Source organism: Chamaea fasciata, unplaced genomic scaffold (assembly GCF_029207755.1).
Source record: "Chamaea fasciata isolate MVZ Bird 193981 ecotype frontalis unplaced genomic scaffold, bChaFas1.0.hap1 SCAF_7, whole genome shotgun sequence".
Taxonomy (NCBI): Eukaryota; Metazoa; Chordata; class Aves; order Passeriformes; family Sylviidae; genus Chamaea; species Chamaea fasciata.
The window spans coordinates 59,561,968-59,578,851 of NW_027094092.1; the positions used below are offsets into that span (position 1 = coordinate 59,561,968).

Here is a 16,884-nt window from a genome sequence, read left to right on the forward strand (position 1 = left end):
AGGACGGTGTTAACAGTTAATTATGTGTGTTAAAAGTACAGAACCATCAAGGCGAGGGGATTGGAGCTTCTGGTGACATCTGGCAGCGTTTTGGGGAAGCTTCGTTTCTCCTGAGGACCTCGTTGATTCAGGAGCACTGAGTTGCTGACGTTAATTGGAGGAAGAGGTAATGAGAACTGACTAATCACCGAGCTGTGTGCCCTGCAGACTCATTCCAGTGTCACTCATTGTATCTTGCTGATCACTCAGACAAAACTCAGTTTTAGGGGGAATTCGATGATTGGTCAGCACCCTTCTTTGACTCATTGTATTTGCATTTAGCTGTACAATAAGCTGATAAAAACTGGTGGTGTCACAGCTCAGCTCTCCCAGCAGTGAAGGCATCACAGTACATGCTCTAATTCCTGGAGAGCTTGAACTGAAGGTCTGGACGTGCTAATGTCACTGCTGGTGTCTCCAATGTGACTGTGACCCCTGCAAACCGAATTACCAGAGCTCTGCCAGCATCTGCTGCATGCACACCTCTCCTTTCCTGTGCAAACACTCAGGACTGCTGTTACTATATTGTTTTTCCGGACAAGGCTTAAAGGATCAGTATTTAATTGCAGCAGTGAGTTCACAGTATGAGACACGGTGTTTGCATTAGAGAGACTTGTCACAAAACTTGGAGGGAAACGGCAGCACTCAGATGATCCATCACACGCTCACCTCATTTAAATGCAATTCAATTTAGCCAGACCCTTTGGCACAGAAGTGGGAAAGATGACTTAACAAAAAGCACGGAAGAATACCTCTGACCCCAGGTGTCAGATGGATTTGTGTGTGACATTCACGGAGGAGCTGTCCAAGAAAGCCTGCAGCCATTCATTGCTAGGCTGCAATTAAGGTGGCAGCCAATGTTTAAAACCCTCCTCATCCCATTCCCCCCTTTTCTGGCCACATTTTAAATACAACACAGAATGAAAAGTAAAAACAGACTGCTGTGCCCTGCCCCACATGAGGCTGGGCCAGGATGAGTGGATTTCTATGCAAACAACACAGAGAATGCCTTCCTTTAGTCAGTTTGTTGCCTGACACAGATAGGAAAATTAAATGACGTTAACTCTACAGTTTTCAAATCACCCTTCAGCATTTCAGTTGAGACAGATGACTTCTACTTACAGTGCTTCTTCCTCTGGCATTCAGTGGAGAATTTGGCAATCCTCTCGGGGTCTGGTTCTCAGCAATTCTCTGACATGGGGGCAGTTAGTGTCTCCATTGCACATAATAGAGCTGTAGAAGCCAGAAAAAAATGCCTCTTTTCTAGCCAGTTTACCCCTTTCCCATCTGACAGAAGTGATTTTCTTTCCTGATCCAAAAGCCAACACACCCTGGTCTCTGCCAGTGAGCATGGCAGGCACAGGCATTAGCACACAAATGCTCAGAGTCCACTAATGTTTGCAAAAAGTTTCAAATTCCCCCATTAGTGCCCTTCTCAGGGAATAAGAGAGCCCTGGTTGAACCAGGGCAAAGAGGCAGCCTCACCACTGTGTGATTTGGGCTGCATCGTCTGATCCAGGGAGGGCACACAGCACTAGGGGTAAATATGAACTTACAGCCCTTCCCATCACCCAGCAAACCTGGGAAATTACACTGGATTCTGGCTCAACTTCCAACCACTGTAACCTCGTTTCTGCCAGAGGGTTATTCCTGATTTTCACAGGGCAAGTTAGACCCAGATATCAACTCGAATGGACATGATTCTGTTCATGTTTACACCAGCACAACCCGATGATGACGCTAAATAATTCACAATTAAAAGTCAAATTACTCACTATTACTCGGTGAGTAGTCATGGCAACTTCTTTCCTTCCCTAGTATCCAGTATCTGCTGATACTGCCAGGCATTGATCAGGTCTGGAATGGAGTATTATGGGACAGGTAAGTATGAGGGTGATGGTCACACTTGTCAGTGTGTCCAAAGGTACTCCAGCACTCCAGCATCTCTCTCTGAGTTGCCTTTTGGGCTGCAGGCATTTTTCGAGAGCTTTTCCAGCTCCATGCAGACCCTTTGCTCCCACTGACTTGACTGCAGCTCACCTGCTCCTCTTCCTGACCCTCTTCAGGGTTCCCCTCAGCACCTCACTCTATTTACATCCCTGACATGATGGGAATCAAGGCACAGGGACCAAAATAAGGCTAAACCACGCAAAAGGAACAATCTCTGCAATAACACTTGGATTCTGCTGCTGACAGAGGAGTGCTGGCTCCTGGACTAATTAGAAGGTGCTGAATTTGGAGATATCTTGTGCATAATATATTGATTTTTTTTTCCTTGGAACACAGTCCAGCTCTATGTTGCTCTACTCCGTGCTCCAAAGGCAGAGCTTTAACACTGCAGGCAGTGAGGACACGGGGAGATGGAAGCTACACCTGAGGCAAGCTCCACTGTTCTGAGACAACTGCAGCTATTAAGGTTTAGCATAAAGCTCAAGAGAGCAGAAAGCAGAACACCGTCAGTCACAAGATTTTCACTCCGAAACTGGCTCCTCAAAAAGATAAGATAAAGCCAAACCAGATTAACCAACTTCAAAGCAAGCAGCAAGGCATTTAGGGCATGCTAGAATAGAATGCAGCCGTGCAGAGCACTGATGAATTAAACAGGTAGAGGTTCCTTAATGACTTGCTCCTTGTCCCTTCCAGGTTTTTGGAAGTCTCCTGTGATTAGTCCCATCCCCTAATGAGATTACAGAGTCCAGGTGATGCGGCAGTGCCCGCTACAGGAATGTTTAAAAGGCTGATCGAGGCGTGCTAGCAGGAGCTCTGTGGAGCACTCTTCCCCAATTAGGAATCCAAGGAAGAGCGATATTGAATGACTCTTACAAAGAATACACAAAGCACTTACTGTTGCGCTAATCATCAACTTTCTAAGGAAAATTAACCAATTTGCTAATTAAGGCTCATGACAATTCATCATTACAGTAACTCTGCACTGCGGTGATTCATTACCCGGTCACCGGCTCCTCTCGGGGATGTGGGGAAGGGCTCCTCCAGCGGCTCCTTCCCTGCTCTCAGCACTCCTGCCATGACACTCGGGCTGGGATCGGGATGGCCGCTGCTTTCCAAAGGAATTTAAAAGGTGGGGGGGAAAGAGAAGGGGAGGAAGAGAAGAGAGGTGGAAGGGGCGGGGGTGAAGATAGAAGGAAAAAAAAGGGGTGGGTGGAACCCCAGGCAGAGAAATAATCTTTTTTAAAATTGGCATGGGAAAAACAGTTACCTTTTCTAACATTATTTGACTTGGACGATCAGAAATTAGGCAGGTAGGTGTCACGAGTTCTAAGTGGTACGTTTTGCATTAACATCTGTCCAACCCATGACAGGGGTCAGTCTCCTGCTGATGAAGGAAGGAGCAGAGAGGGAACGATGCCTCTGCTGACTAAGGAGAGACACAGGAGTTGGGAGGCTGAGGGGAGAAGCCCAGGGATTCGGTGTCTCCTGCTCGCTGGAACACTGCACTCTGGGGCTCCCACCAGCTGGGCTTTCACTGCCTGGGGCTCCCCATCACTGCACACCCCTCTCATGGAGCCTCCCCCACTGGGCAGATGCCCAGCTTGGAAGAGGAGGCTGCGAGCACAGAGCCCTCCCGAGGCACAGCCACACCTGCCCTCCTTTGGGCAGCAGCCAGAAGACCCTTCCCCTACAGCAAAAGAACCCTGAAAGCTTGAACTGCACACACAGTGTGACTCTTGGATCCTCAGTGCTCTCTAAACATCTTCCCTTCTTCAAATGGGTAAACAATCTTTTTCATCCACTTAACCTTAGACACTAAACTCCTCGACTCACCCAAAATCTCAACACTTCCTTGTGCCCCTGCCATTTGTCCTTATTCAAGGCAAGAAACAACAGCAGTATCAAGAGATTTGTATTTTATGTTCCTCTCTGATGTAGCCTCAATCACTTGAACACCATAATTTGACCTGCTGTATCTCAAGTTCACAAAATGCAGACAAATCAATTCCCAGGGGCTGCAGCATGAACAAATCTCCTCTCCAGGGGGTTCTGCAATGAAGGATTAATTAGCTGAGGAAATTCACAGTGCTACAGCTGCTCCCGGGGAGCCCCAGGAGAACCTCCGGCATCCCAACTTAAGCACAGCAGTAGTGTCACACACTGAGGGAGCACCAACCTCCTGGCCCCCTGAGAATGTCACTGCAAGGGCACCACTCAGCACAATCCCTGTGCTCAATTCAATGATTTCTGTGGACAGGGCAGGCCCACGCTGTCAGGAAGCAGCTGTGAGGGCTGGGCTTGCACTGCTCTGGTGGGAGCAGAGCCACCCACCACAGCCCTCAGTACCCCACAAAGGCAGCTGAGACCACGGAGCTGTCTGCAAGCACCCCAATCACCTGCCAGCCCTAAATGGGACTATTTGGATTTAACCATCCTGAGCTGACCCGAGCTAGCTCCACCAGTCTCCCTAATCCAAAGTACAACCTCTCTGAGTCCTCTCCTTGCTTTGCTGCCTGATTTGCCTCCCAGGAGCTCCAGGATGAGCTGTATGATGTAAATCAACCTGCTTGAGGCTGGATTTTTCTGGGGCTGGGAGGATTTGGCACCTTTTACTACTCACTTGTAATGTGAGTCTCAGAAATACCACAAACAAGCCCAGCAGGCTGGCTGAGGAGGGAAGGATGCCCATCAGCCATGTATGTTCTGTTCCTTGGATAAAGGGCACTAATCTAAGCCTTTGCACCTCTGGGGCAGTAAGAAAAGCCTGGCAGCACCTCCCAAGGACCTGCTGCATGTCTGAGCTTTGACATCTTCCTCCAAAGGGTTTCTTCAGCTCAGCTTGCTGTTTGTAAGCAAATCTCACAGCAAAGTCCTGTCTGGCAGAGCAACTGGTGCAGTGATCACGACAGTCAGCACATCCACCAACCCAGGCAGGCACAGGGATGTGTCCCCAGCTGTGCCTCCACAGAAATCCATCCATCCATCCATCACCACACAGCAACAGGACAGGAGAGAAGGAACAAGTCAGGCAGCAAGTGCTGGCATCGACTCAAGCAGCGCCCAAGCCAAACTGTGTCAGCAGCATGAGACTCCCACAGCATCCGTCAGCCCGGCACAACATGAGCTCCCTCCTGGGAGCGTGCTGCCTCACACCGGGACATGGCAAAAGGGAATGGCCCTGAAACATCACGTACAGAGGGCAGAAGTACACTCCAGAGGGGAAACGCCTGCACGGGGAGGACAGTGAATGCAAAGAGTAAAGGCTTCTCCCCACCCCTCCTAAGCAGTGTTAGCCCAATTCAGAATAAACCAATTCATCACAACGCCTTCGGTTTGAAGTTTACGCTCTTGGCTGCGGGGGGCTCCTCTCGAAGGACCAGATGTGCCTCATTGCACTCGATGAGGCAGGTGGGAGAAATTAAGGGGCACATGACACTCGCTAAAAAGCATCATCAGTGCACGGTCTAAACTACAGGTCCAACACCATTTCTCTTCAAGCCTGCAGAGGAAAGCAGGCTCAGAGGAGCTCGGGGACAGGTTGTTTTTAGGCTCCTGAAAAGCACACGAGAAGAGCACCCCGATGTCTCTAGTCCTGCAGGACGGGCCAAACCCTCTCAGACAAGCCGTGCAGGCAGGCAAGAGGCTCCAAGGCTGCTTGATGAGGGTAAAACTCCCAGCTGTGATGGGCTCTGCTCCCTGACAAGCCGCACCTGGCCCCGATGCTGTCCCTGGGGGTTAAAAGGAGGACCGGAGCAGCGCTGGGGGGTTTGTCTCGGTGGCTGTACTCATGGAAGGCGTGTCGTCGCTGGAGTGGTACCTGGAGAGCTGTAGCGGGCAGGTAAGGGAGGAAGAAAAAAGTTAAGGGAGGGAGGAAATTCAAAAGAAAGTAAACCTAAGCAAAAGAAAGCTGCGTTGGCCGGGAATCGAACCCGGGTCAACTGCTTGGAAGGCAGCTATGCTCACCACTATACCACCAACGCTGCGCTGAACGTCACTTTGCAGCCGCGACCCAACTGCGTCATTACCGCATCCCTGCCGGGCTGAGCCCAAAATTCCACGGTCCCCAGGGATTCCTCCCTGTCCTGGAGCTGCCGGGAGCAGGGACGAGCTCTCTGGAGCGGGAGGTCGCTTTTACTCCTTGTAAGAGAGACGATGCAGCTGCGTTTAAACTCTTGCCGTGGGATGTTGCTTGCGAGGGTCAGCCGGGGTGCCGGCGTGGGTGGGCACTGAGAGGGCAGGAGGCTCGCATCTCCTCCTTCTGGTTGGTAAATGTCTGCAAAAATTTATTGTTTCGGTAATTGGAATTGTTGTCCTGATCTCAGGTCGTTGTAGAAACGACTGGGAGAGGGTTGCACTCCGCAGCTGAGCATCATCGTTATTCAGGGAACAAAACTTCTTTCCATTCTGTTGTAAACTACTTTTCAGCTCAGAAAACAGGCTTAGCACAAGCTGTTTAAATCCAGAGACCTTCCTGTGGCAGTGGGTAAAGCCCTCTGAATGTGCCCTCACAAAGTATATAATGTGGTAAGGTATAATACAGCTTTTACAAATGCTAGTGAGATTTTTATATTCAGACTTGCTGGTACACTTGATAATAGCAGATGTGTGATATCACTGTAGGGAGGAAAAAAAAAATAATCCAAGTCTTTTGCTTAAGGCAGCTGGGTTTGATTTGTGTCTACCTGAGTCGCAGGGATTTCTGCAGTGGAAGTGAAAAAGACGGTTTCCCCTCAAGCTGCCCCAAACCAGAGGATCTCAGACAGGATCTGTGTGTGAAATCTCCTGCCTGGAGCTGCTGGGAGATGCCCAAAGCTATGCAGTTGGTGGGGCCTTGGGTGAAGTTAATTAACCCGGAGTCTATAGCAATAACCCTTGGCAGCCAGCCCAAAGCAAACATGGTCTTGTGCCCCTTTCACAGCCTCTGAGCATCTGTCTGACAAGAAGGAAATATTCCCCAGCACTTAACCCTATCAGGGCTTTTCCTCAGGCCTCTTAGGTGCAAACCTGAGCAGAAATGAAAATCTGCTTTCTGTTTCCACCTGCTCTATGCGATTGAAAACTTTACAGCTGTGTGATGCTTCCAGCCCCATGTACCACTCGTTTCTCCATCAGCTTCTTTAAGATATGTCATAAACTGGCTTTTGTTGTTTGTTTGTGGGTGGTTTGTTTTTGGTTTTTTTACTGTTACGTTCATTCTCTGATGCTCATTAGTATGATGTGAGTAGTCTCACAGGGAGCTTTTTGTACCGTTTTCTCTACGTTGTGGTTCATACAAAACCTCCCTAATGAGCTCCTGTACAGCTGATCCTTAGTCCACCGGAATTCTTGCAGAGACTGTGACTTCCTTCCCTTGCTGCTGACTTGAAAAACATTTATTTAAAACAGATGTATTTTTGTGATTCTGTAATATTTTATTTGTAACTTAATTACATATTTGACCTTTTTTTTTTCTAAAGTGTGAAGAGTATCCAGACTTGTTCAACAGCACCCTGCCACACCAGATCCTCTGTGGGGCTCTGTATTTAGAAGTCAGTTTGAGAGGCAGTTTTAAATGCAGGTGTTGGCAATGCTTTCTTGATTGCATCTGTATTCAGGCTAGTGAGGGTTCTCTGGGAGGACTTGTCCCTTTGTCAGAGTTTTCCAAGTGTCTGCAGGCAAATATACTGCAAAGCAGGAGCAGAGATCTCCCCGTGTGCATGGCTGGGTTGCCAAGTGAGCTGACTTAGAGAGCAGCTCTAGCTCAGGGCTGGGAAGCACTGATCTGGAAATCCTGCTCCTGCTGGAGGTCAGGCAGTTGCTGCCAACTCAAGGGCCTCAGTTTCATGCACCATTCCCTGCTCTGATTTGTGTTTGGACTTTTCAAGTCCTTCTAGCTCTTGAACCTAAAAATGCCCAATTAAACACAAAACCTCTTGTATGGATTCTTTAGTCCAAGCTGTAACCTGCTGTGGATGTTGGCAGAAAACCACCTTCAGGAAGAGGATTTCCACTGAGCAGAGGCTTATGTACCAATGGAGAGGGAATAAATCCTGTCCTGAAATTCTAGCCTCATCGATGTGATGATGCTTTTTGAACAGCTTTTAATAATACATAGTTGATAAAGAAGGATATTAGTATGAAAGAGCTTACTTGCAGGTGTGTTGTGTGCTTGGTGCAGGGCAGGATGCTGGTTCTGCTGACTGTGGTGAGGCTTTTTTTAGTCCCATCTTCACATCTACAGCTTCAATCAGGCTGGTGCCCTCCAGGAGCTGAGGACTGAACTGCTGCTGGCTCTGTGAGCTGCTGCCCTCTGTTGCACAAAGCAACGCTGACACTGTCCCCTGCTACCAGGGAGAGGAAATGGAATAATATACAGAATGGGAGATAAAGACAGCCAGAAAATGCTGTCTGTCTTCCTTGGAAAGACTCTTGAGTGTGATAATGTGATTGTGTGCATGGCTGAGGTGTGACAGTGGCTGTGAAGGGTGAAGTGACAGTGCTGTACCTGCATTTCTCAATTTGTGATATCCCGGGAGTTCTCTAGAGTGCCCATGGACTGTGGTGGGAAAATGCATTATACAAGCTATCTGGATTTTTATACGCTTACAGAGAAGCAAAGGACACACTTTCAATCTTAAAACCAGTCTTTGCTAAAATACATATTGGGGGAAAAATTACTGAAACTTCCTCATTGACAATTAATCTTAATTTACTCTCCCAGTGACAGTAACTGTTTTAATACAAGACCCTTAATGGCACTTTTTCTTAATTCAAGGATGACTTCTCCACTAGTCCTCATCTGTTCACTCCTATGAGCCCTTATGACATAGACCTTCCAATTCAAACAGCTGAAGATGGGGTGTTTGCTTCCCAGTTGAGTCAGTCCAAGGAGCTCCCTACAGACTTCTCCTCCGTGGATCTCAGCCTTCTCCCAGATGTTACCCAAAATAACAAAGAACAAAACCTCTCTGAGGATGGCCATGGAACGCAAAAAGAGCTTGATGGGTCACTAGCAAGTAACGGGGACAGTGGTGTTTTCACGGATGAAAGCAGCTTGTCACCTCCAGGTACAGCTCAGCCATCTTCTGAAGCATCTGGTGAGTGTCCTCCCCTGACTCCAGTGATTCCAGTGACCCCAGTGACATCTTCAGAAAGCTCTGGAATAGTCCCTCAGCTCCAGTAAGTTATGTATTGTTTATGTAGCACACACCATAGTCAGAGTTTGGCTTAAACTGCAAGGTGTTGCTCTGACTTTTCACTTGGAGAAGGTAGCAATGTCTTAAGTAAGCCAAAAAATGACAGGAGCGGTTGTTCCTCTTGAAGGGAGAGAGGTGGAGGAAACAAAGTGACAATATTGGATAAAAATATGAAGATACTTGAAAAGGAGGATTTCTTCCAGGAAGGAGAATGTGAAGGATGACAGAAGACTCCAGAGGTTTAAAGATGTCACTTTGTTTTTTCAAAAGCAGAAACAGAACTAAGTGTGAGAAACTCTGGCCTCATTACAAGATGCTGTCCTGTCTAGGATAGAGCAACTCTGGAATAGTTTATACCTGTAGAAAATAACCCACCCTCTACCTCCCTTAGGAGCTGTAGTAACTCTAAATAGTCAGTAATGGTTCAATCCAAAGCTGTGAAAGGCTTCAGTGATGCAGTTTTTGGAAGACACACAAACTTATAATTCAGAGACTAATCATTTCATGTTTTTTTCCATCCCAAAGTGCAGTTTTGGGATTGAATTACTTAAGTTTTGCCAGAAGTAGCTCAGTGTTAGAGCGGGGAAGAGACAGGAAATCAGTTGATGGCAATTATTAATTGGAATGTGACTCCACATTTAGCCAGTACTGCTGGGGCGTGGCTCTGCAGTGGCTGGATTGTGCAATGAGAAAATTCCTCCCTCATTCCTCAGGAATATTGTGTCAACTGTAAACCTAGGCTGTAAACTGGATCTGAAGAACATAGCTCAGCATGCCAGAAATGCAGAGTATAACCCAAAGGTAAATCTTGGACTCAAGGCTTTACCCTCACTTCCCTTTCCCTGTGCTGATGGATCCCAATGGTCCCAATGGTGACTGTGGTCTTAACTCTCCTGCTCCTAGGTGGGTGGAAAATAACTTTAGGGTGGTAAAGAAACACTTCAAAAGCAGATATATGTTGTGACAAGCTTTGAAAGTGTTAATTGTTGCAAGACTGAACAGAAACACAGCTAAATTCCTGTCTGGTCCTCCTTTGAATCTGTAGAGGTTTGCTGCTGTGATCATGAGAATCAGGGAACCACGAACAACAGCCCTCATCTTCAGTTCAGGAAAAATTGTCTGCACAGGAGCAAAAAGGTATTTTTCTGGGTTTTCCCTTCCCTCTAAAGGTCTGGGTCTTGCAGCTATGCATATATTTTGAAGGAGAATGTCTGAAAAGTCTTGTTTAAAACATCTAGCAAAGGGCTAATTGCAAGAAAAAGTGAAGCACTGATACTGAAAATCTTGCTTTCTTCATGATGGCACCTTAGCAATTTCTGAACTGTGTGCTTCTGTCCCTGAATTTAGATTGAGCTGAGCAGACGTCAGTAGAAAAGCTGCTAAAATTCCCAGAAGTCAAGGGATTGTTTGCATTTCTCACTGATTTTTAAAGTGTTTAGGACATAACTTGTGTCTGTCAAGTCTCTCTTCAGTGTCTGTGTTCACCAGTCAACACATCTGCCTCTAGAGGGAATGGGAATCGGGGAAAGCAAAAGTTTTTATTCCTGTACTCTGAAGCTTTCTTCCTGAACTCCAGCAGAGACTGCCTTGGTTTTTATATCCCAAAGCAGACAATTAGAATTGATTAACTCATGCTTAAGAGATCTCTTCTCCAGCCCTTACCACCACCCCAGGTAGGTGACTGTACTGGTGCCTGAAGTCTAAATCCTGGATCAGCACTGAGAAGCTGTTTTGAGGAACTGAAAACCTCTCAAAAGGGGAACCTCTGAGTGATGAAACATCTCCAGTGGGTTCAACCAGACCACAGGAAGGTGAATCAACAAAAGCCTTACTCCTTTTAGCTCCCTGCAGCAGTTCTGGGGATGGAGCCTTGCTATTTTGAGTGGCAGGATCTCTTTTTCTGGAGTGCAGATCAGCACAGTGGCTATAAACTGAATTCCACCTCAAGAGCAGAGGAAAGCACTAATAAAAGTTGATTTTTCCCCTTTGCTCTTTCTTCAGTGAAAAGCCTCATCCCTGGAAGTGTCCAAGGCCAGGCCAGACAGGGCTTGGAGCAACCTGGGACAGTGGAAGGTGTCCCTGCCCATGGCAGGGGGTGGAACAAGATGGGCCTTAGGGTCCCTTCCAGCCCCAACCATCCTGGGATTCTATGACTTGAGGGCTGTTTGGAGATTACAATAAAGGTTTCTTCCTTTAGTGAGGAGCAGTCAAGGCTGGCAGCCAGGAAATTTGCACGGGTGGTGCAGAAGCTCGGCTTCCCTGCCAGGTTCTTGGACTTCAAGATCCAGAATATGGTTGCCAGCTGTGATGTGAGGTTCACCATCCGGCTGGAAGGCTTGGTTCTTACCCACCAGCAGTTTACCAGGTATGAAGAAATCAGGTACAACCCTGTGCACCTTGCAGCAGGGTCTGCAGCTGCTTGAGCCTGGTCCATGCCTTTGGCTCCACTGTGGACTTTTAATACCAAGGTGGCCTCTTAACTCCCAGCACAGCTGATTCCTGTCTGCAGGGATAAGGTTTCCAACCTTCAGGCATGAAGCCAAACTGCATTTGCAAAATACAGAATTGCAGCTATAGATGTGTTTTTCCGGGATATTGTTTTGGTTCAGTTTGGATGTACTTTAGCCAAAGAACTGGAAGTAAAGCTGTAGCTGAGTGATGGCCATGCTGTGCCTGTGAGATCAGCTTGTTCAAAACTAGATATTGTCATCAGGAAAGGATGATTTCAGCACTGACAAAACCAAATTTCAATTGTCTTTTATCAGCACAGCATCTAATAGTTTGCATTTCATTTAGGAACTAGATATACATTAAATACTTACATTGGCTGTTATTTTGTCTTAGCTGTACAAGATGCTTCCTGACAAGGGCTCTTTGCAGACTAGGAAGGATTTACTGTTAGCATGGGGAGGCCCTGGCACAGGGTGCCCAGCGAAGCTGTGGCTGCCCCATCCCTGAAAGTGTCCAACGCCAGGTTGGATGTGGGGCTTGGAGCAACCTGGGGTAGTGGAAGATGTCCCTGCCCATGAAACTGGATGATTTTTAAGGCCCCTTCCAAGATTTGAGGACTGTTGGAAGATTACAAGAAAGGTTCCAATGCTATCACAAATCCGAAGTGGCTCACAAGGCTTTAAAAGTAAAAGTCAGCATGAAGATCCCCCACCAGCTCTAGCTGGCTTTAACAGGTTTCTCTTCCAGTTGTCCAAAACCTGATCTGCCTTTCTCAGGGCAGCTAGATAAGATCTGTGTGGTTAATCACCCTATTGTTACAGTAATTAAAGAGCACTTTTTTTTCATACAACACTGAAACAGCATTTGCATTTTTTAAATCTTACCTGCTTGCTTTGAACAGCTATGAACCTGAACTATTCCCTGGGCTGGTTTATAGGATGGTCAAACCAAGGATAGTGCTGCTTATCTTTGTGTCTGGAAAAGTTATACTTACTGGTAAGTGGTGCCTCTCTATGTCTCTAGCCCACTGCTGCTTCACTTGCTGAGAGAGCATTTCAATTAATCATTTACTAAAAATCAGTATCTTTTGCCACAGTAAAGCCACTCAGGGAGGTTTTTAATGGCTGCTGCAGCTTATCTGTGTTTTCTGCAGATAACATCAGTATTGTTGCACTAGAATATTGTATTGTTTCATATATAGAGTCTCAGATTTCCATGTTAAGTATTTTTTTTTATTCAAAGCCTGATGCCACGTGCCAATGCAGAGGATGCCAACAGGATACTGACATGCCAGCAACTACTCAGGCACTTAAATAGGAACCTCACAATAAGCAATTTAAAATTGCTTGGACAGGAAACAGACTTCTTAAAACACTTCACTGACAGCATTTAGTAAGGCTTATCAGAGGAAAGGGTGGAGATCTAAGAGCTTGTTCCAGACTGGCAAAAAAATCGTGAGGCAAAAGCCTTGCTGAGTCAGTGTGCTCAGCAGATACCTGTACCTCAGACCCCAGGTCAAAAAAGGTGAATTCCTGAGCTCCTGGCACATCCTTTTTGCAAAGCTCATGAAAATGCTTCTATTCAGATGTACTGAAAGGTAAGTGGTGCTTGTTCCCAGAAGCTCTGAATGTGGTATTCATATTCACAACACAGCTTTGAGACACGTGGAGGGCACCAGAGAAGTGCCTGCCTTTGCCAGAGATGCTCACAACCATAAATCAGGAATGAGCTCAGTAAACTGAAGGATGGGGTGCTCAGGCCAAAGCTTAAATGCTTCCCCCTCCAATGTCCACAATTTTCTTAGGTCCAGTAAAATGATACTGGTGAGCAAAATCCTACTGCTCAGTTCTATTCCACTGATGTTTGCATTTTCTGGGGTACACAAATTGTAACACCCTTGCTTCAGGGCCTGCTGCACACTCGGTCCTTTTTCTGTGAGTAATGACAAAACTGAATTTGCTGAGCTGTGAGGAGGCTTTTTATTTTTTCCTCTAATCAAGAAAGTACCTTTACTTTTGAAAGTAAAAGTTGTGGTAAGGCAGATGAATTATTCATGTCAAAGTAAGCACATGAGAAAAGGTTTACATGTCCAACCTGAACAGTGCTTAATTCCATTTTTAGTTCATTTAAATGCAGTTTTGTTGTAGCTGATGTTTGTTGGACCAGCATGAGTAGTGTTGCTGGCAGGGAATGTTCCTGCCTGCTGCAATGCAGTTGGTGTGCAAGACTTGGTATTAATGCTATTTTTACAGTACCAGGGAAAGGGATTTGAAATCAAAGGTGTCCTAACACACAGCTTAAAATTGCTTCTCAGAGCTGGAGAAGGAGAGTTCTCAAGCTGTGGAACAACTCCCAGTATGAAATAAAGGCCTTCCACTTCCTTTTTCTACCTTTCCACTCACCTTATGAACAGGCAGAGCTGTTATTCTTAAGTGGATAACACCACGGTGGTGCTCAGTTGCTTTTTTTCCTTCTTCAAAGCCAATATTTTGCACCTGTCAAGAGCAGAAAATTGCTTTTTTGGTTCCACAGATTAAACAAAACCAGTCTTAAAGCTAAGCAAGCTAAAAATTGTTCTTTAAGGTGGCTGATTGAAATTCTGCCTTGAATGGTAAGGTGCTTCCAATCTCCTGGATTTTTCTTCATAGTTTGTAATCTTATCGGATTTAAACTGCATTCAGTTACTCTCAGCACTCTGTTAATTCATGGGTTTTTATTTCTTTTTTTTTTCTTAAATGTCCATTTAGGAGCAAAACACCGTTCTGAAATCTATGAGGCGTTTGAGAACATCTACCCCATTTTAAGAAGTTTCAAGAAACCATTGTGACAAAGGTTCACAAAGCAATCCAGAATAACTCCTGGGTTTGTGCCTCTGTGCATGGAACAGAAGCCAAGAGGATTCTTGGACACATTTGTGGATAATTAAGCAAATTATTCATTTCTGAATGCCACATGTGGTGATGCCTTTCTGTAGCCTGTGAGATGTTCTTTTCTTTCAGGTTATCTGTCTGTAATCCACCTGAGTTCTGACAACTTTTGTCAAGTTAAAACACTTGATAAATGAGTGCACTTTTAATAGAATGTATATTAAGGTGGCACTTAAATTTGTTTTGTAATAGAAGGTATGTGTTTCTTTCCCTGTTGAACAGGTGAACCCACACTGCACTTCAATCTGGCTTAATCAAAATCCTCAGCTCAGTGTCCTGAATTGCCCCTGCAGTGTTACAGTTTCATGTTTAAGATCAACATATATTATTGTCTATAACATGGCTTACAAAATCCTCCATGAGCTGATTTTGGTGTTTAGAAGACATGTACTGAAATAACTCTGATTCCCACTGGCTGGCTAAACTCTTGTGTGTGAATGGTACAGGATCTTCTTTCACAGAGAAGTCATTCCAGGTCCGGACAGCTGGGATGTACCTAGGAAAATCTACGGGTGGTGGGGTAACTAATTAAATTATCTAATTTGACATGGGACCAGTTAGATTTTAACTAAATGGGTACCCACTTGTATTACTGAAGTGCCCTCAGATGATGGGAGTTCGGTGCAGACAAAACCACGTTGGTTTGGAACTTCATTAAAAATGGATTTGAGGAAAATAAGAAGTTTTGGATGCTCATGACATAATTATCTGTATTATTTAACCAGAGTTCAGCCAATGGCACTACATTTGGTAATTCTGGAGCAAAAACAACGGGGTTTCCTGTACTTGGTTTGAACTCAAGCCTTTCTTTTCAGAAGGTGTCCTGCTCTGAGCGGTGCTGGGAGCAGGAACAGTGCAAAGCCTTATCCCATGGCTGCTCTGGAAAGCCCCTGGAAGCAAGCCAGAACAGTTCGTGGCGTGTCCTCCCCTCCTGAAGGTGTGGCACCTGTCTGCAAACACCACTAGAGGTTGCTCTTAGATGACTAAAGTGTAACCCAGGCCAAAATCCTCCTCTGTCCTTGCTGGAAATACTCGGGATGGGCTATGGCTCAACTCAAAGCAGGCTCTTGCTGGGCTGAGTTTTGCTGCCCCAAGTTTATTTCTGACTCGGTGAGGGTGTGACTTCATCTTCTGCATCTGTTATGTGTCTCTCACAAGTGGTTTTATATCTATCCTCCCTGCTTCTCTGGAAAAGAGTTTGAAAAACTTTGTGCACTTCCTCATGATAAGCTGCTCTTAGCTGTTATCAGTTGCTCTGTCAAACTCTGGATTTTCACACTCTAATCTATTTTAAACACAGGCTTACTTTTCTGTTTGCTTTCTAACACTGGAGACTTTCCACAGCCATGGGCTGGCCTTTTCTTTGCACTGTAGCTGTGGTAGCAGCCGATGAGCTCCAGCTGAAATAATCTTTTATAAGTAAAAACACCCCGGTTTTATTGAGGCGTTGGGAGGGGGGGGAAGTTTATCTAAGATGAGCCCTCTTCAAGAAATCACGTTTTGCTTAAGAGCTTGCCACATGATTTCAGTGGTAAAATTAGTGCTCTTTAGAAGCACAGATAAAGCCTTAGAGATAAGACATGGGCTCTGTGCCTTTTCACCGAGCTACTGATTAAGTTAATGTTTGCTGTGGTAACTTTTTGTCTTAAAAACAACAATCTTGGTTCTACCTCTACGGTGCTGTTCCTGCTTAGTGTTTGATAACACGGGGAAAGGGAAAAATATAGGCTGGGAATTGATCTCAAAACAAAACAAAAAATAAAAGCGCAATGTTTTGTTGGGGTTGCATTTCTTTGGGGAAGGGGGGATACGGGGATATTGCTTATTGTGGATTCTGTCTCCTCTAATTGTCCTAGAGGCAGAAGAGGGAATGGCTTCAGACTGAGAGCAGGTTCATATTTGGAAATATTAATTGTCAGGAAAAACTTCTTTACTCAGAAGAGGGGGGGGAGGCCCTGGCACAGGGTGGCTGCCCCTGGATCCCTGGAGGGGGCCAAGGCCGGGCTGGACGGGGCTTGGAGCAGCCTGATCTAGGGGAGGGTGTCCCTTTCGAGGAACTCGATGATTTTTAAGGTCCCTTCCCTGACCCAGAGGAGTTGCTCCCTTCTCCTCAACCCTACTTCATCATCTGTATTTAACTCCTGTATTTAACCACGGAGGCTGGCTCGAGGAAACCTCCCCCTGCGTCGGTTTTAAGGACGTGCCATGGGCATTTGCTCCTGGGACGAAGCGATTTGGATGTTACTGAAAATACGCGGCCGTGCTTTGATTGGCAGCCGCAGTCGCCACAGCAGCGTTACGGACTGTGGTTACGCCACGGCTATCCGCTGCGAAGCCCCACG

At 46.1% G+C, this 16,884-nt stretch overlaps 1 protein-coding gene and 1 non-coding gene across 4 annotated transcripts; one reads left to right on the forward strand and one right to left on the reverse strand.

The window, feature by feature from the left end:
• Window positions 1-5,388: 5,388 nt before the first annotated feature.
• Window positions 5,389-16,491, forward strand: TBPL2 (TATA-box binding protein like 2). 3 transcript variants are annotated; one of them, XM_066189088.1, is made up of 7 exons: window positions 5,389-5,449; window positions 8,736-9,147; window positions 9,878-9,965; window positions 10,210-10,301; window positions 11,362-11,529; window positions 12,517-12,611; window positions 14,363-16,491. In XM_066189088.1, the coding sequence occupies exons 1-7, from the start codon at window positions 5,389-5,391 to the stop codon at window positions 14,440-14,442; spliced, it is 996 nt and encodes a 331-aa protein (XP_066045185.1). In that variant the 3' UTR covers window positions 14,443-16,491. The 3 variants fall into 3 exon arrangements, with proteins under 3 accessions (XP_066045185.1, XP_066045183.1, XP_066045182.1); XM_066189085.1 differs by lacking the exon at window positions 5,389-5,449 and adding an exon at window positions 5,478-5,827 and having other exon boundaries at window positions 8,744-9,147; XM_066189086.1 differs by lacking the exons at window positions 5,389-5,449; window positions 12,517-12,611 and adding an exon at window positions 5,475-5,827 and having other exon boundaries at window positions 8,744-9,147; window positions 14,363-14,449.
• On the reverse strand, window positions 5,898-5,969 carry TRNAG-UCC (transfer RNA glycine (anticodon UCC)). Its single transcript has one exon. It is a non-coding gene; the product is annotated as a tRNA-Gly (tRNA).
• Window positions 16,492-16,884: the final 393 nt, after the last annotated feature.

Excerpts from the sequence above, each read along its gene's own strand:
- TBPL2 (XM_066189088.1), top strand. The coding sequence starts at position 5,389 with ATGAGGCAGGTGGGAGAAATTAAGGGGCACATGACACTCGCTAAAAAG. Across the intron at positions 9,148-9,877 it reads GGAATAGTCCCTCAGCTCCA|GAATATTGTGTCAACTGTAA; the intron begins GTAAGTTATGTA and ends CTCATTCCTCAG. Across the intron at positions 10,302-11,361 it reads GTCTGCACAGGAGCAAAAAG|TGAGGAGCAGTCAAGGCTGG; the intron begins GTATTTTTCTGG and ends TTCTTCCTTTAG.